The sequence below is a fragment of the Pinus tabuliformis genome, chromosome 8 (assembly GCF_031772625.1).
Source record: "Pinus tabuliformis cultivar Carrire ecotype Pingquan chromosome 8, CPIR1, whole genome shotgun sequence".
NCBI classification, from domain to species: Eukaryota; Viridiplantae; Streptophyta; class Pinopsida; order Pinales; family Pinaceae; genus Pinus; species Pinus tabuliformis.
In genome coordinates this window covers 607,904,638-607,924,569 of record NC_142294.1, presented here as the reverse complement: position 1 = coordinate 607,924,569, position 19,932 = coordinate 607,904,638, and the positions used below count along the sequence as shown (strand labels likewise).

Below are 19,932 nucleotides of genomic sequence, written 5' to 3'. Positions count from 1 at the left end.
AAAACTGTTAAGTTTGTTGGATTTTTTTGAGTGGGATTTAAAATTCTATTTTTTGTTAAATTTCCAAGAAATTTTGCAACTACTTTGTGAATTACTGAAGACTAAAATCTAGGTAACTTTCACCAAGATACAAAACTTCTTAACAACTTATAAGCAATGAAATAAAAAAATAGTTATAAAAACACTTCAAACAAATATTGACACATTTTCTTAGGAAGCCCAATAGGGAAAACCTACTTGCTTGATGTAGCTATTTTATTGATTGTCTTGGAGCAATTGAATCTATTACAAGGTAATCTGTCTCTCTTGAGAAGTGTTTTGCTTCTCACATAACTCCCAGCTTATATAATTGGTCTTGGTTGCCTTGATCACTACTAGGTCTTGGTTCTTGCACACAATTCTTCCTCCGCTGTCTCCTTGACTTGCTTTGCAAACCCTGTTGATTTTCTTCAATTCTGCTCCTCCTTCCTTGTGCACTTGGCCTCCTTATTCCTTGCGCTAATCTCTTATTTCCTAGTGCATTCCAGGCCCTATTTATTAGCCCACTTGAGCTCCTAATTTTTAGGATCCTAGCTCAACACAACCTGTGCACAACTAATCCCCCTAAATCATAGTGCACTTGAGCTCTTATTTTATAAGACACAATTCCTATGCTCCACAACCAAGGCTCTCTCACACTAACTCGTGAGCTTTGTCTTGTCACAATCCTTTGTGCCTTCGTCCTCTCTTCTAGAGATTCGGTCTATGCTAAACTAGGCTAGTTCAAGTTTAGAACTCAAGTTGTGATAGCAAGTTAATTGAGACTGTTAGTCACTCTCCTTCGAATCATCACTGGAGTTGATAACTTGTGCCCTTTCCAATCAACATTGGAGATCTAACACACTCTTCCTTCAATCAAGACTAAAGAGTAACTCACTCTAATTTAACTGCTAACTGCCACCTTGTTCTGTAGTCAAACTAACAAAGATTCCACTTAATTGAAGCTCCAACTCTACGCATACTAACTTGATGATTATTCGAGTAAACTGGAAATAACTCATCCTAACTGAAGTCTAATTCTTGAGGACAACTTGAGGTCTTCATTGGCTAAGGCACAAGCCATAAAACCTTTCTCACTACATTTTCAACACTCCCTCTTAGAGAGGAAGGTACTTCTGGAAGAACCTCTTCCACTTGGATTTGTATTCAACATCACCACATTATGCTGCAACTGCTCCCTCTAAACTAGAAGACTTCCCTGCCTTTTGTTGTGGAATCTGATCTAAAGGCCCATTGCTTCCAACCATACTCCTATTCTGCGAGTCTATCACCTCAGTCATAGGTGCCATGTACTTCATGTATCTCTGTGACTGCTTACTATGCTTGAATGTGGTACTAGGAGGTCCAACAGTCTTTTAATCTTCCCTAAACAAATCTTCGACCCACTTGGCTCGAACTCTCCCTATACTAGGAGTCACTGACTTAGTGGTTGCCTCCACTCAACTCAACCTGGGCTTTGCTTTTCATCATCCTGCTGGTCGGCCCACTTGCCAACTAGCCGAGACTCAAACTAAGATACTGGCTGAGGCTCCATCTTGAGTAGCTTCTTCTCAGGTACACTAACTTACTCTTGCTCTAAGAACTCTCTCAAAGCCCTGCTCTCCTCAACCATCACTTCTTTACTTTGAACACTACCTGTCTTGCTGCTCTAGGTTGCGCCTGTCTCTACCTGAAACTTGTAGAGATTCTTCATCCTCACACTTATATGCTTCTTACATCCAGAAGCTAAGTGCTAGAGGTAGTCCTTACCTTTGTTGAAGATGACATCATAACCCTTGTCCTCGAGGGTAGCTACAGAAACAAGATTTTGCTTTGATCCTGGAACATAGAGAATATCTCTGAGATGAAGAAGATTACTTGAATCTCTCTAAAATTTGGCAGCACCAACTCCTCTCGCTGCATACTTGCTATCATCTCCTAGCTCAATATGAAACTGCATGTCCTTCTCCTTCAGGTGGCTGAAATTCTTCTTGTTCCTGGTAATATGGAAGGATGCTCCTGAATCAATATACCACACATTGCTATTTGTTGAGCTTGCCATGCAGGGGATCAATGAGAAATATTTCTCAAATTGGGAAGAAAACACCTCCGCTGATGTAGCTACATGATACTTACTAGACTCCTCCTTCCGATTAAGATACTTAGTGGCATAGTCTCTGAATTAATGGCAATGGAAGCACTTGATCTTGCTCACATCCTTCTTCTTCTTCTTGCCCTTCTGACTGGACTCAATCTCTCCTTGGCCCCTCTTGCCCTTGGCTCTGCTACCTTTGCCTGCCAGGCAAAGTTCCCCTCTTCCTTTGTTGGAGCTTCTCTACTAGCTCTCATCCATCTTCAGATTTCTTCTTGAACTTAGTCACTCCATAACTTTTCCCAATTGGGAATATTCTCTCTACCACTTACTGCATCCTGGAAACTCTATCAAGACTTATGGAATCCCAGAAGAGCAAGACTCACAAGGTCTTTTCTGCTACCGTCTCACCCACACCACCTAGCTCATTCCAAACTTGAGTGAACGGGCTCTCCTTTTCTCATCCAAATACTTCTTAGCTTCTCCTTGAAAGCATGCTTCCTGGCATCATTGGAACCCTGATACAAATGTAAGTGTTGAAATGTGGTTGACATTGATATCAACCCAAGCAACACAAGAAGATGCCCCGCCTTTGTTGACCAAAATGACATGGAAAATCAGTTTTTTTCATGACAAGACCACCTTCATTGGATACTCCTACCAATTCCAATGGTATATGACATGCCTCGTGGCTCCTCACGATTTGCAAGATATGCCCTTTGGAAGGCCAAAGCCCCAACTTGTGGGCAAAAGCCCCAAAGAGAGATGATGTGGAATGGCATTATAGGTTGGTCTAAGGAAGTCAAAATGGTCAAAGGTCAAAATAAAATTTCATTAATTATGAGAAGGAAAATTTGAAAATTTAATATGTGCCTTCCATCCAACAAGGCAAGTCGACCTCAACTTTTGGCCCCAATTTTAAAATTCAAATTTTGAAATAAGGGTTTCCATCCTAAGATTTAGCAAGTCGGCTTCCCTAATTGCATCCTCCAGATACTATTAAAAGGCACCTTGTCTCACCTACTAGGGCATGAATCTAATGCACATCTAAAGTGTGTGAGCTTTGAAATATTTTCAGCCCTGTGGAGAAGAGGCTAGTCTAACGAGAGGCCTGAAGCAATTTTCGATCCCTGTACTCTTTGATCTCATAGGAACAATGGGGATTTTTAACTTATCATTTCTAGGCTTAAGAGATTCATTGGGATTTTCTTTGCAAGGTTATTCTCCATCTCTGAGTATCGACCCTCTTTAGGGCAATACTTCTGAGCATAAGGGTTTCATTCATCTATCTTTGGGGCTCCTCAAGGACCAATGAAGGAAACAAGGATAATTTTGAGTGTGATTTGAAGCAAGTTGCATGTCTAGGGCAGAGGCCTAATAGCCTTAAATATGCGTCCTGGTTGACCAATCCTCTGGGACAAACTCCTGTGTAAAATTGAGAAGTGCTAAAGTTGTCGAATAGTTTGCTAAGTCTGCACTGGAACAATCTCTCACATACTATGTTCTGAATCCGGAATTTCAAGCGAGCTCAAGTATAAATTGTGCAGGCCTTCTAGCCGCATTGGTGACTTGTATTGATCTGCCTCTAACCATCACTCATTAAGTCGAAACTTTGTGAAGTATCACGTCATGCATTCTATGCTTTGAGGAAGGAATTTCGGTCTATGCCTGAAGCTGCCTGTCGAGAATTCATTCTGCAAATCAAATGTGTAACAAAGTTATGTGGTTTAAAATTATAGGTCTATGCTTGAATGTTTGTTGTGAGGATAAAAGTTTTGACTTTTGAATGTTGGAGATCTGAGCATTTTGGAACTGTAACTTGAAGATCTGGTATATCTTTGACTTATCTGTGCAAGTTGACTGTGGACTTATAACTACAATCCCTCCTGTTTGATGGCAAACTAAGTATCCTTGTGCACTGGTTCTTGATGATTCTCAGCAAGGAAATTCTTGAAGGTTGATTACACTAATCTATGTCCTCAGTGATCAAGGTTTCTAGGAAGATAGAGGTATAGTATAACCTATAGTGGCTTCGCATTCTCTTCAGCCGTAAGGAATTTGTTTGCAACAGTAAGGGTTTCAGATTGGCAGACCTTTTCTTTTGAGATTCATATTAGCCTGGTCTCATCACTGTCATCGTGCAACAGTAAGGGTTTCACTACCAGCAATCTCATCATTGTCATTTTGTAGCAGTAAGGTTGAGGGTTTCTGTAGTAGCTGTTTAATAGTAAGTGGTTCATGGTTACATCACCTAGCAGCAGTGTTTGAAGAAGTCTTGAGTCATTGTTCAAGAAGTTTTGCAGTAAGAGTTTCAGTGACACATCATTCTGCAGTAGTGGAAGGAGTCTAGCAGTAAGGGTTTCACTGTTTTACAGTCAGGGTTTCATTAAATATCTTGTAAGTGGGTCATTGTCCCTGGTACAAGAGCCCACAATAGTTGGTCTAATTCATTATCATTTTCAGGGTGGTTGGGTGGTGCAAGGTAGGCGATTGAAGTCACCTTCAGGTAGCCTGAAAATACTTTAGGGTGGTAGGGTGGTGCTAGGGCAAGTTGGAACTTGCAAGGGTGTTGGAGCATCCTATCAGTAACAGCTGATAAAAACAGGGTGTTGGAGCATCTTCTAGCAGGAGTTGAATTATATGTACTCTTAAAATTATTAGAGAAGCGTTCGGTGATTTTTCTCTCGGAAGGGTTTCCACCGAAAATTTTTGTGTTTACTGTCTTTTGATTCTGTGCACTATTGATTTATGTTTTAATCTGATGGTGAAGTTAATGAATGCTCTGTAAAAGAAAAATTAACTAATTGTAAGTGAAATACTGATTCACCCCCCTCTTAGTATTTCCAGCACTAAGATGGCTTTAAACATCTCATATGCTGTCTTCTTCTCATGGAGATGAGAGATAATATGGTCTTTGATCCCCTCAAGAATGATCCTCCTCGTCTTGGTGTGATTCTTGTTATGCTGGGCCAACTATTGGGCATCCATAGGTGGCACTATTTGCTGCTTCACAAACTCTAGCACCCCACTATCTTCCAACACCACTGACATCTGCTCCTTCCATGCGTCGAAATTCAAGGCTCCCTCTAAACTGTGATCTGACCTTAGTCCTTGGAATGCCATACTACTATTCAAAGAACTGCTCTGCTCTTCAAACTCAAGCCTTCTGCTTGATCTCCGCTTTTCACTAATTGGTCTATTTGGTGCTGGTATTTATACTGATCTCTACTCTGATACCATGTTAAATTTCCATGAAAGTCTGCAACTACTTAGTGAATTACTGAAAACTGGAATCTAGTTAAATTTCACCAAGATGCAGAGCTTCTTAACAACTTATAAGAAACAAAATAAAAACACAAAGATAAAAACACATAGCACAAATATTGACTCGCTTTTGTTAGGAAACCCAACAGGGAAAACCTGGTTGCTTGATGTGGCTATTTTATTGATTGTCTTGGAGCAATTGAATCTATTACAAAGCAATCTGTCGCTCTTGAGAAAGCGTTCCACTTCTCACACAATTCTCAGCTTATACAGTTGATATTGGCTGTCTTGATCACTACTTGGTATTGGTTCCCTCACACAATTCTTCCTCTGCTACCTCCTTGACTTGCTCTGCAAACCGTGCTCACTTGCTTCAATTCTTGCTCCTCCTTCCTTACACACTTGGCCTCCTTATTCCTTGATCTAATCTCCTATTTCTTAGCGCACTTGAGCTCTTATTTTTTAGGACCCCAACTCCACACAACCTGCGCACAACCAATCCTCCTAAATTATAGAGCACTTGTGCTCCTATTCTTTAGGAAACAATTCCCACATTCATTGAAGGCTCTTTCACACTAACTCGTGAACTCTGTTATGTCACAACCCTTTGTGCACAAAACAATTGTAATCTGCTTGTGCCTTCATCCTCTCTTTATAGATTCGATCCATGTTAAATTAGGTTAGTTCAAATTTAGAACTCAAGTTGTGATAACAAGTTAATTGAGACTGTTACTCGCTCTCCTTCCAATCATCAATGGAGTTGATAACTCGTGCTCTCTCCAATCAACTTTGGAGATCTAACTTGCTCTTCCTTCAATCAAGAGTCAAGACTAAAGACTAACTCATTCTAATTGAATTCCTACTTGCCACCTCGTTCTATAGTAAATTTGATGAAGACTCCACTTAACTGAAGGTCTGACTCTATGCATGCTAACTTGATGATTATTCGAGTAACCTGGAAATAACCCATCCTAACTGAAGTCTAACTCATGAGGACAACTGGAGGTCTTCACTGGCTAGGCACATGCTAGAAGACCTTGCTTGCTACATTTTCAACACTTTTTCCATATGAAATTCAATGATGTTAGAAGCACTCTCAAGTATCCTGAGTCAATTAATGGTAATGTTAAAAATTTAAGTAAAAGAATGAAAATGATGTTAAAATTGGGCAATGTCGGGACTAATTTCCCCTAAGGGAAACCCAAAGCCTCATATCAATCCCATCTCACCAAAAGAAGATTTTAAAAATGGATAAAGAAATATTATTAGTTTTACAAATTTATTTTCGCATAAACTTGGAAAATTATATTTAATATTATTAAATGAAAATTTGAAAATTTCCTCCAAAGATTTCAAGTCGATTTCACTAAAGAGGGTCCTATCATATCATATAAAAGGATATTTGTGAATCATGTGAGAGAGATAATCAAGAAGAAAACTCACCATACATCTGAAGTTTGTTACATTTGCGGTATTCAGTGGTTTGAATGGATTTTGGGTTTTACACGAAGAGGATCGCTATTGTCTTTAATGTCTTAGTGGTCTGTGTTCTTGGCATCAAATATATATTACGACATTGACGATCTACGGTCATTGCATCAAATATACATCTCAGCCTGACACATCTCATTCACAGTGTTGGCATTGGTATGGTCGCATGCTGGTTCTGTCTCGACACCTAGCATTCATCTCTTTCCTGGCATCGCATGGAGTAACGTTTTGGGCATCACATTGCACTATGGTCTCTTTGCCTCATGATGATCTTTGTTTTTGATTCGCTCATTAGTTTTTGTCTTGGCATCGCAATGCAATGATTTTTGTCTTGGATTCGCATGATGTCGCATGACGATATATATATATATATATATATATATATATATATATATATATTGCAGTCTGGGCATAGTTATGTTTTCAGTTAGTTTGGATGAATCGTTGGTAATAGGTATAACCCGATGTGTGTTTTACATGGCCCCTCATCGCCCGATATGTGTTTGGTATTGCCCTCTCGATGAGCGCATAGCATAGGCAGTGGCTCGATGGCTTGACGGAGGTATGGCCCAATGGCCCAGCTGCAATATGGCTCGATGTCCCAGTCGCAGGATGGCCGATGGCCCAACAACCGTATGGCTCGATGGCACAGTGGCAGTATGGCCTGATGGCCAAGCGACAACATGGCCCTATGACTCGACGGTGGTTTGGCCCAATGGTCCATTAGTGGCATGGCACAGTCCGCATGATGACACGTTGGCTTGTTTGCATGATGGTAGTTTGCACGATGGCATGATTTCATGATGGCCCGTCTGCTTGATAACATTATGGCATGTTGGCACAGATTCTCTGCTTACTCAATGGTATGGTCTCTGTCCTAGGCATATTGCATGTGTACCACTGTTTTGACACAATGCTTATGTATTACAATCTTGGCGCAACGTATTACAATCTTGGCATTAGTCTTGGCACCAGATATGCATTATGGTCTCGACACATGAGCTCGCTTTGATGAGTAATGCTATGATAACAACTTTTGGTCAATGGATATAACAACAGTCTTTGATCCATGTATATCAATGTGTTCATAGGTATCTATGGATGGCAGTCTCATAACAAAGCAACATTAGTATAAGTTCAATGGCGGTATTTATAGTATGATGAAGTTATTGATGACTACAATTATATTATTGATGTAACTTGTTCACAAACGAAGTTGTGAACAAGTCTTTTATCGACCCTTATGCATATGATGTCTCTCAATGATGCAATTTGTATCTCAGCTGCACAATTGATGAAATCTAATAGAAGAAGAAAATTTGACGGGTTTTCCCCCTTTTTGGGGTTTTTCCCTGGTCTTCGACCAATCCCGGTGTCTCTTTGTGTGTGTGCTTTTCTTCTAATGTTTCTCTTATTTCCGCTGCATTGTTGATGATGCTGTTCTTTCTACGTAATTGCATATATTGCTAATGATGTTATGGGGTGAATGAATATGCAAATGATGAAAAGTTTATAAATGCAATTATCAAAGCAAAGAACAATATAGCCCTTAGAGAAAATTAACAAATGAAAGATAAAGGAAAATGTCATGAAAATGAAAAATAAAGGGAAATGTCACTTTTACTTTAAGAATTTAATATTACCATTAGCTACTAGGATATGTATCTCATGAGATGAATCTTGGGAAATGAAAACAATAGATTTCCCCTTGTTTGCTTGATGGAAGTAGGCAGAGTATCCTTGCCACTCAATCCCCTAACTCACTTTTATAAGATTAGTGTTAAAAGAAAAAAAAAATTGGTAATGAGTTGAAATTGATAGGGACAAGTTGATAATTTCAAAATTTTCTCTATAATTGCCTAAATTATCACAATAAATTCAAAATAGGGAAACTATCACGATAAGTTATGATGATAATATTGTCGAGGGGCAGTTTAGCAATAATATCGCGATAATTCCGATATTATCGCAATGTGTGTGACACTGATTTTTTCAATTCCAGTTCATTGAATCCAATTGAACCATGGTTTGATAAATGGTCCGGTTCTAAATCCAGTTCTGCTTTTTAAAACTATGGTTAAAGATAAGATAAATTTGTGATGTCTTGTAGAGGAAATCATTTTACAAAGGACTGTCCTAGACATTACGAAGTTAGTAGTAAGGGAGGAAATTTCTTTGTTGAATGGATGATGTGAATTAGCTTCTTGATTCATAAGAGTAGGCAGCAAAAACAAAGTTGGAGAGTTCTTTCTCTTTTTCGGCATGCTAGAATTCTTTATTGCATGTAAATTAATAGAGCACATGATAATCCAGATAAGCTTATCCTTATGTTAGGTGGATTCTACTTTCATGGCAGTGGATATAACTTTCTGCATCTTATCTTTCAAAATAACTAGTAGCACATGGTCATCAGTATCCCTATTTGGAACACAACTCACATGTTACTCCAACCCTTTCCTGTGTTGCAATGGGCACAACATGACTATCCTTGGGCTCACAACCCCTTAGCTTGATATTGTAAAAAATTTATGGTGGTGCTCATAAATGCAAATCCAACTTCATCTTTGTTAGGTTTTCTCTGAACTTTGGGAAAAAAGGGTATTGCATTCATGAGAAAACGATAAATTATAGGTATAGTGCTAGTCAATTATGGTTGAAATTAATCACATCCAACTGTATAGCTACTATTTTGACCAGCAAGGTATTCATGTTGTCAACGAGGCACACTATGCCTATACTATGTTTGGAATGCTGTTCAACTTAATGCATCACCCTATGGCATAGTTTATGACTTTAAGATGATTAAATATTCACATACAACATTAGATACAAAATTACAAACAAGTAAACCACAGATGCTATCATTAAGTACCAACATGTCTATCTTCACTCACATGCATGTACTGGACTTTTAATATTATACATAAAAAGCCAGCGTTTTTTTCTTCTGAAAAAAAAGTACCGACATAAATTTTTGCAGTGTCAATGACATGGGAATGAACCACCATTAAGACCAGTACTTTCATTTATTAGTTTATATTCAGAAAAATCATACAAGTCCCTCTCCCAAGGAATCATTACTTTTTCTAGTGGGTCTTTCTTACGTTGCAAGCCGCATTAATTAGATTAATCATCCAAGGAATCTTGTGCACTTATAATTGATTTTCTATAGACAGTTACTTATGCTGTTATGCACAAAAGGTTAAATTCCTTGTAAACCTGAGCACAATGTGAACATTTCATTTTTTTTCTCATTGACTGGTGCGAGTTACTAGAAGATATTTCTAATACCCTTTCACCACAGATGTTCCCTCCCAACCTCTGCTGCAGTGCCATTAGACATCTCAGTAGAATGCTTCCTTAAAACACCAATCAAACCAGTCTCAGATTATGGAATTTTCAATAAAATGAATGCCAGTCAGCTAATTGAGTAGAACTCCTAGGCAAAACGGCAACTAAATCTGTGTGTAGGCAGGCAGAGTGCTCAATGAAGTGGTGATCACCCAACCAGAAGATGAAATTCACTGGCCTAGTCAGACGGTTCATAAGAGCAAGCCGGTGGAGAGTGCAGCCCGCCCTTAACCCATGCACATACATAATCCTCAGTCACTCCAGAAAGAATGGCGGGTAGATAGTACTTTCATTCATTATGTCCTAGATTGATTTGCCGAATCACAGAGGGATCACGCATGACTCTTCACATGAAACAGGTTCCTCATTGTCACTCCTTATTTTGCATGGCATTGCAGATCATTACTAGTGAATTTTTTAAGGCCTCAAAGCATGCTAGATACTCTATGTTGCTACATCAGTAGAATATTTTTATGTTAGATAAGATCTATGGCACCAGTATTCCTGCCCTTTGCATATCTGCTCTGAATACTATATGTGATTCTCATGTTTTAAATGTTTTATCCTGCTCAATCTCTTCTTGTTCTGTACCTGCTTTTCACATTTGTATATCATATTGCTGGCAGGAAGAGCAGTGAAAACACAGAATGGTGAAGGAAATGAGGTGAGAACTACAGAAAAAATAGGCTATTAATCAGTTTGGGATAGGGATTATATATATATATTTGGATGTAACGTAGGTTTCCTTTTTCTTTTTTGAGGAAAGAGCCGCCTCATGAAAATTTCCCCTTTGAATTTCATAGAAGAGGGTCCTAAATTCATGCATTACTTTCCAATTTCTGTTTTATTCCGGTAAAGATTAGATTGGCATCTTAGTTGTGAATACTAATTTTTACAGGAACCCATAGCAGCTGTTGTCATTATGGCTTGCAATCGTGCTGATTACTTGGAAAGAACAATTAAATCAATTCTAAAGTGAGCGATAATCTTATCTATGCATTTGACCATTTAATTAAAAGTTTAAAACAACTCTTTCTTATGAAGTAATTGTGTGTTCTTTGTAGGATCGTTCTTAGTGATTTTTTTTTTTTTTTTTCATTTTTCTTTTGTTCATGAAATGCAGTCTACCCTTTTAGATCTGTGAGCATTAGCTTTTTCATTTCAGGTATCATGGACCTGTGGCTTCAAAGTTTCCGCTTTTCATATCACAGGTATTTAAATGGTCTACTCTTTCCATTGACCTAGTTTTGTGCACATCTATTTTCTTCTATTTTCTCTCTTTTGTTTATATAAATGCAGTTTCATTTGGTATAAAATTCAGAACTAGAAAAATCGTTTTGTAATCTTTTATTATTAATTAATTTTCAGGATGGCCCAGATTATTCAGTGAGAAGCAAAGCTTTGAGATACACTCAGTTCAAATATATGCAGGTAGACACAAGATAGCATCTAGTTTGATATTATGACTGGATAAAGTTTTACTTTGTTGAATTTTGGCAGCTCAGGAAGAAATTCCCTCCTTTGGGAAGCCTTCCTCACCCTGAGAGGACTCTATTAGCCCTTGGAAGAATTTAATTTTCTCAAGGAAAAATATTATTTTTAATGTGAAACCCACAACTGCACAAAAGTACAAGTTGGCCTGGGCAAGGAAATTCGACTCCCTCAGCCACATAAATACATCACATGTCACATCACTTGGAGGCATCATCACACATCATCATTCTTCTCTTGATTGGTTCATATAGCTCTGAAATTTCAGGTCCGAGGCCATGCGTGCGAAGGGGAGAGGGAGAAGCTGTTGCCCAGCATTGACTTCTGTTTTGGATCTGTTTGACTATCCTTTTATTGGATATTTTGAATTGGGCTGATCAATTCTTCTTGGACTGTTTGGGAGGCTGAGTTGACTGCTGATTTGACCGAGTTTTTTGGAAGGCCAATTTTGCTGCTGCTTTGACCGAACTCTTTGGAGGACTTTTGACCATTGACTGTTGTCTGGTTATGGCAGCGTTGACTGCTGTTGACCTTGACAGAATTTGCAGATTTGACTTTTGGGCTCATCTTTGATTAGATATTTGTTGGAAGATATTGGTTGGTCAAAGATTTGACTTTGACTCATTATTGATGTATTTGGATGATGTATCTCTCTGCTGAACATTTGATGACAATCTAATAGAAGAAGAATTTGGAAAGGGTTTTCCCCTTTGTGGAGGTTTTCCCTGGTCTTTGACCAAATCTTGTCTCTATTGTTCTTGGCTGTCTTCTATTGTGCGTATGATTAATTGTTCTATCTACAATTGCTTACTGTCACTGGATAATTGGAATTGAATTGGATAATTGATTGCTCTTGGAAGAAAAAATTGTTGTAAGTGATTGTTATAGCATAGAACACTGAAAAGTTAACATGGTGTCAGAGCTAAGGTGAAGACAAGCCCAAGGAGACGAGCAATCGCATTAAAGGAATCTGATTTGAAGGAGCTTATTTGAGTTGGTCAAGATGTCTACCTCATACTTCAAGATTGAAGAGAAGCTGAATGACTCGTCTGACTATGCAGTTTGGAGAACCAAGTTGGATGTGACTTTGGATGAAAATGATGCCTTGGAATATGTTGAAGGAAAGGTACCTGAGCCTCTTGATAATGTTTCTGCTGCTATCAAGGCCAAGTACAAGAAAGGTGAGATCAAAGCTAAGAAAGTTATTATTGATTCCCTGAGAGATCACTTGTTGTTTATGTTTCAAAGTTGAAGAAGTCCAAGGAAATGTATGATAAGCTGGTTGGGATGTACAAAGTCAACAACTTGAGCCACATTCTTTCTTTGAAGAATCAATTCAAGGACATCAAGATGAAAAAGGGATAAATTGTGTAGTCATACCTCATGAGGATATCCCAACTCAAGGATCAATTGTTGTCTATCGGAGAAGTTACTTCTAATAGAGAGATGGTACTCATTGCCCTTGGAGGTCTTCCACCTATTTGGGAGACATTTATTACAACTATAAGCAACAATGACATGTTCTCGACATTTGATGAGCTCATTGGCAAGTGCACTCAAGAAGAGACCAAGATGATTTCTAGAGGGAGGATTCAAAAGCATGAAGAAGGAGAACCCTCTGCATTTGTTGCTCAAGCTAAGAAGAAGAAAGGAAGAGGAGGTCCATCTAATTCAAGAAGGCCTGTTCCAGTGTCCAGGGACTCTAATAGAAGATCGAAAAGGGACAAAGATATGTTCATATTCAATGTTTCAATTATCATAAGCAAGATCACTATGCCCGAGATTGTCCTGAGAAGAATGATGCTCTCAGATCCTACAACAACAATCGTCGATACAACAACAATAGGTCTAACTATAGAGGCAGGAGAGATGCTCATGATGATCGTGATGAAGGTCACTATCGTCAAAAGAGATTAAGGAATTTAAGATATGGAAATAATGCAATTTCTACTCAATTTGAATGTTTTCTTATTTTTGCTCTTTCTAGGTCCTCTCCATTGGATTCGTTTGATAGTTGGTTGGTAGATAGTGGGGCCTCTAGACACTTCATTGGTTATCGTGAAGTCCCCTCGATCCTGGTTGAGAGGGAGACAAATGTGAAGATCATTCTTAGGGACAATTCTACCTATCCTGTGAAGGGATTTGGTTTTGTTTCATTTCATTTGGACTATGGAGAAACTATACATCTACATGATGTTTTGTATATTCCGGGGTTGAAGAAGAATCATGTGTCTATATCTGCCTTGGAGGACAAAGAAATGAGGGTTGCCTTTATAAGAGGAAAGCTCCTCACTTGGCCTATGGAATCTCACATGAGAGATGCATTCACTTTGGGATCAAGAATTGAAGGTCTCTATAGGGTCAATGGTAGACCAATTCGAGCGTTGGTTCATGATAGTAATCATCAAGGTGAGCTGCTGCACAAAAGGTTTTCTCATCTTCATTATGATGCACTGCCTAAAGTAAGGATGATGGTTTTTACTTTCTTGTATTCCCGAGGTTCAAGCAAATCATGATGGGGTTTGTTCGGGTTGTGCTAGCAGAAAAAAGACGAAGGGACCATTACCTTCTAGCAGGGGTAGGACTACTGGAATTCTACAACTTATTCATTTTGATCTATGTGAACCCATGTTGGTGACTTCTCTTGGTGGATACTTGTACTACATTATCTTTGTGGATGACTTTTCCCTCAAAACTTGGATATTCTTCTTCAAGCACAAGGGCGAGGCATTTGATATGTTCAAGGACTTCAAGGCACTGATAGAAAATCAAATAATAAAGAGAATCAAAGTATTCAGTTCTGATAATGGAGGGGAATTTGTTTCAAATGAGTTCATTGGCTTTTGCAAGAATGTTGGAATAAAGAAGGAGACTATTGTGCTTTATAATTCTCAACAAAATGGAGTAGTTGAAAGAAAGAACAAAACCTTTATGGAAGCTGCCTGGGCTATGTTACATGATCAAAATTTGCCAAAGTTTTTATGGGGTGAAGCTTCGAATACTGCTGTCAATGTTCGAAGCAGAACTCCTCGTCAAGCGTTATGTGACAGGACTATTCTCGAAAAAGCTTTCACAGGTATGAAGCCCGATGTTGGTCATTTAAGAATCTTTGGTTACCCCATCTACTTTCATGCACCGAGGGACAAGAGGAACAAGTTGGAAGCTACTGGAAGGAAAGGTACATTTGATGGTTACTCTGAAAATTCTAAAGCATATAGAATATACGTACTTGGTCAGAGGAATATAGAGTTTAGCAGGGATGTGACATTTGACGAAGATGCTGCCCTTGGGAAAGCTAGAGACACTCCTCCCCCTGCCAATGTTGAGAAGAAGGATGATGACATGGATCTTCTAGAAGGTCCTCTTGTGCCTGGGCTAGAGACTGATGTTGGTGATGATCCCTTGGAACCCTTCGACCCCTTGGATCCCCCTCCATGTGATCCTCCTGCCAAGAAGAGACCACTTTGGTTTTGTGACACTTTACAAGACGTTGAGAGACATCTTGTTGCTAGAGGAACCTTCAGGGAAAGCAAGAATCCATGCCGGTATTAGTGATATTTTGTGGCTATGAGCTGTTGGAAAATCAGAAAGGCAATAAAGATTTTCTGGATCTTGATAATCACTTGTGATGTTTACTATTATTGCGATTCTTTATATTTTCTTTCTTTAGTTCATCAAGCAATTACCAAAAGCAGCAACACATAAAACAATGGACACAAGATGTAGGCACATGCCAAGGAAAAACCCCCCTCGAGGGGAAAACCCAGTCAAAGTAATTCTTCTTCTCAATCGTATTCTTTGAGACTCTTCACCCTAGATCAAGACCAAACCTTCCCTCCACACCAAGTCAACCTCCAGAAGTTCGACCTCTTCCCAGCAACTTCGACTATGCAACAACTTATGGCAACTAGCAGCTTCCGACAGTAGTCCAACTTGGAAAACTTCGATCTCCCAATCCAGAGCACGAAACAGAGTGGGACCACCACCAAAATTTCGATTTTCCTTGTCTTCTTAGACTCCCTGAAACTCGCATTCACTTCGGCTTTCTGGCAACAAAGTTTCCTAGCTACCCACTTCGCACTTCTACCCAACAATAGGATTTTCACACTTCGGCCCAGTAGAGAGAATTTGAACTTGATGAGAAGTGATACTCCAAATGAATACGATGTCCTTCCTTTTATAGGCTTCTTGTGGGGTCGAATAGGGTCTTAGGCTGACTTGATCTTCCCTTAGGCCGACATGGTGTGGAGGTTACATAATTCATATTTGACTGAATACTTAACCTTTTTATGTGATTCAAAAGCTGAAGTGTGAAAATTCTATCACCGCAACATTTGATTTACTTTGCCTACTTATTTTCAATCAGTTATTTATGAAATTCCTTCAATAAACATTAAAATAAGTTATGTTGTAGATATCACACCATAATACAGAAACAAACACATGCACAAGAATCAACACATCGACACAAATATTTTGGACAACAGTCCCAGGAAAAACCCAATGTGGGAAAACCGGTGCAGTAAGGGAGGATTTTATTATTCAGCTATTCTTTAGTACAACCAGGTGCTAAATTGGCTTACCCAACAGGAAAAAATTCTCCAGCACTTCTCCCAGTCCCAGCGTTAGCTTGGTTGACCTTTGCGTAGCTCCCAGAAACTCTATGTCAGCCCTTTGCTTGTTCGTGTTAGCCCTAGGCCTCTTTGCGTCACCCACGTAGGCCCTCTAGTGACTGCACGTCTCCAACTGACTTAGCGCTCCCTGAAAGGCCCTGGGTCTGCCTCTCCTGCCTTTGCGCTGGTTTTCTGTCGCTGATCCCGAATCTCTGCTCCGTACTAGCTGCCTCCTACTGCTCTCTAGACCACTAGTTCGAATTTCTCAGCTAACCCCGCTCCAGAAATCGAGCTGACTGGTCTCCCTCAGTGTATTCTCCAACTGACCCTCAAGCCTCTTCTTATACTTTTCTCGTTGGTCCATCAATGACCGAGATTAAGTCCCTAATTTACGGTTAAGATTAGATTTGGCTTGATCCATGACTTTTGGACCATTCTAACTCAGTTTTATACTAATTCATATTAATATTTTATTTTTCCTAAGTTTAGACTTAGGGACTTCATTAAAAATATTAATTATTTTAATATCTTCCAAACTGGTTAGATTTTGCCCAAACCATTTCTGGGTCTTGGAGATCTCATGTGCTTTAGCCTCTCCACCAATTTTCGTGGCTAGAGCACATCCGATGCTACCCCAAATCAACACTTCCTCTTAGCGAGGACTGTGTTGTAGTAATACTCCTCACTAATTATCACCCTGATCATCTGGCATCGGTCCCTGTGTTGATGCTAAGCCTGCCTGCCCAACATCCTTTGCACTGCTGCATCCTGTACTACTGCCCATGGCTCTGCTACTACCACTGTTGCATCTGTACAACAACTTCCTCTGCGTTCGTGCTGTTGCTTGTCCCTTTCTCCCAACACTGCATCCGCACTACAACTCCCTTTGCATCCATGTTGCTATCCCCATTTTTTCTACTGAAACGGGTTCTTTATCATCCCCATATTTTCCCTGAAGTAATCAAACTTTGTCCTTCCAAGGGCCTTGGTGAGGATGTCCGCCACCTGTTCTCTTGTAGGAGTGTAGCTCAACTGTACAATGCCTTGTTGGACACAGTCTTTGACAAAGTGACACTGGATATCAATATGCTTTGGTCGATCATGAAACACTAGATTCTCAGAGAGTTTGGTGCGACTATGATTATTGCACATGATCCTGGTCGCCTCCATTTTCCTTCTAAATAGGTTCACAAGTAGTTTTCTAAGCCATATGGCCTCACACGAAGTTGTGCTTGCCGCCATATATTCTGCCTCAGATGAGCTCAAAGCCACAAACTTTTGTTTCCTACTGCACTAGGAAGTCATTCCTGATCCAATGTTGAAACAATACCCAGAGGTACTTTTCCGATCCACTGAACTTCCTGCCCAATCTGCATCAGTAAATCCACTCAATCTGATATCCTTACCCCTGGTGTACAAGAGTCCATAATCGATTGTTCCCTGTAAATACTTGAGAACGTGTTTGGCTGCTGCCCAGTGCACCCTCTTCGGTTCCACCATGAACTGACTGAGGGTGTTGATAGCGTAGCAAATGTCTGGCCTGGTATTGACCAGATACATCAAGGACCCTATGAGTTGCCTGTATAGGGTGGGATCAACATCCTTGTCTTCTGATGCATCAATCTTTTTCTAGTTGGTGATCACTGGAGTAGCCATGGGTCTACAGTCCTCCATCTTGAATCTTTTCAGGATTTCTGTAGCATACCTCCCTTGCCCAAGGAAGATCTCTCTGTGCATTACTCCCAAATCCTTCATATCGAATTCTGTGGTTAGATTCTTCATGCAGTCCCCAATGAGCCTGGATGAACTTGTCAGAAAGAGATCATCCACATACAATACTAATATTAACGGCTCATTCTCTATAACCAGATAGTAGAGATTTAGATCCACGTCACTCTTAACAAATCCCATCTTCTACAAGTAGCCATCGATTCGACCATACCATGCTCTAGGTGCCTGTTTCAGCCCATACAAGGCTTTCTTCAATCTGCATACATGAGACTTCTTCTCATGTGTCTGAAAGCCCTCTGGTTGTTCACTGTCTACCTCTTCTTCTATTACCCCGTTCAGAAAAGGCATTTTGACATCCAACTGATGAATCTCGCACCCCATCTGAGTTGCAAGAGATATCACAGTCCTAATAGATGTATACCTGGTTACTGGGGTGAAGGTCTCCTCATAGTCAATTCCTTCCTTTTGAGCATACCCCTTAGCCACAAACCTGGCCTTGTATTTCTCAACACTGCCGTCTGCAGCGTATTTGATCTTGCAGATCCATCTCAAACCTACTACTAATTTGTCTTGAGGCCTTGGCACTACTTCTCAGACATCGTTCACCATTATGGAGTTGTACTCCTCTACCATTGCATCCAGCCAAACCTGATGTTGAGCTGCCTCCTGGAAACTGGTAGGCTCCCCATCTTGAGCTACTAATTCCTGATATCTCTCGCTGTTTTCCCTCTCTCTTATTGTTTCTTGGCACATCGATGAAGTCCTCTGCATCTCGCAGAATCTGATGAAGTTCCCTGCTAGTTCTTCCTCTATTAGCAGGTGCCTCTATTAGCTCCTCCTCATCCTGTGAATCTTCTTGATCCGAGGAAGAATTCTTTACTTCTGTTGGTTGAATAAGTTTTATTCAACGACTCCTCTTTTGACTGCTCCTCGGAAGGCATCTCACGAGATTTTCTGAGAGCCCTGCCCTCCATGAACTTTACATCTCGTCGAACCACTACCTTCTTGCTCCCTTGAAGATAGATTTTGTATGCCTTAGCGTTCTCGCTATATTCCACTAGATATCCCTTTTCCGTAGTTTGATCCAGCTTTTTCCTCTTTTCCTTGGGTATGCGACAATATGCTAAACTACAAATATCCTGAAATGAATGACTTCAAGTGTCTTCCCTGTGAAAACTTTCTTTGGAGTAATCTTGCCCAATGCCCGATGAGGAGTCCTGTTCTAAACATAGACTGCTGTGTTGCATGCTTCTGCCCACAGGAATTTTGGCATATCCCGATCATACATCATGGCCCTAGTTGCTTCTACAATAGTCCCGTTCTTCCTTTTTGCTACTCCATTCTGCTCCAGATTGTACGGAGTTGTCCACTCTCTTATGATGCCCTCCTTAGCGCAAAAATCAATGAAGTCCTTATCGACATACTCCATTATTTGAGCGCAAAACTTTTATTTTCTTCCCAGTCAGATTCTCCACCAGAGCCTTGAACTCTTTGAATCGACAAAAAACCTCGTCCTTGGTTTTCAGAAAATAAATCCAAGTTTTCCTTGAGTGGTCATTAATGAAGGTAAGGAAGTACTCGACACCACTAAGAGCTTTGGTGGACATAGGTCCGTAAATATCTGAGTGTATCAATTACACTCTTGGGCCTGTGTTTACTCCTAGGAAATGCTGACTTGGCATACTTTCCTAGAGCACATCCTCTGCATACATCATCTCGTTCCGTACTAAGATCCAGAACTCTTGTTACAGTGCTCTTGAGAATTCTCAGAGCCCCATGGTGCAAATGTCCCATTCTTCTGTGCCATAGTTCGTTCAAGTCCTTGTCTCCATGACTACCTATTAGTGCCATTGGTGATTCTAGTTGTAATCTGTACAACTT

General features: G+C 39.9%; 1 protein-coding gene across 2 annotated transcripts in view; it reads left to right on the top strand.

The window, feature by feature from the left end:
- The window catches only part of CGL1 (alpha-1,3-mannosyl-glycoprotein beta-1,2-N-acetylglucosaminyltransferase), a 187,565-nt gene that overhangs the window by 125,916 nt on the left and 41,717 nt on the right, over positions 1 to 19,932 (top strand). For both annotated transcript variants that reach the window (XM_089372551.1, XM_089372550.1), the window contains exons 6-9: positions 10,843 to 10,880; positions 11,115 to 11,191; positions 11,382 to 11,427; positions 11,585 to 11,647. In XM_089372551.1, coding sequence (XP_089228677.1) covers positions 10,843 to 10,880; positions 11,115 to 11,191; positions 11,382 to 11,427; positions 11,585 to 11,647 — 224 coding nt within the window. The remainder of the gene's footprint in view (positions 1 to 10,842; positions 10,881 to 11,114; positions 11,192 to 11,381; positions 11,428 to 11,584; positions 11,648 to 19,932) is intronic.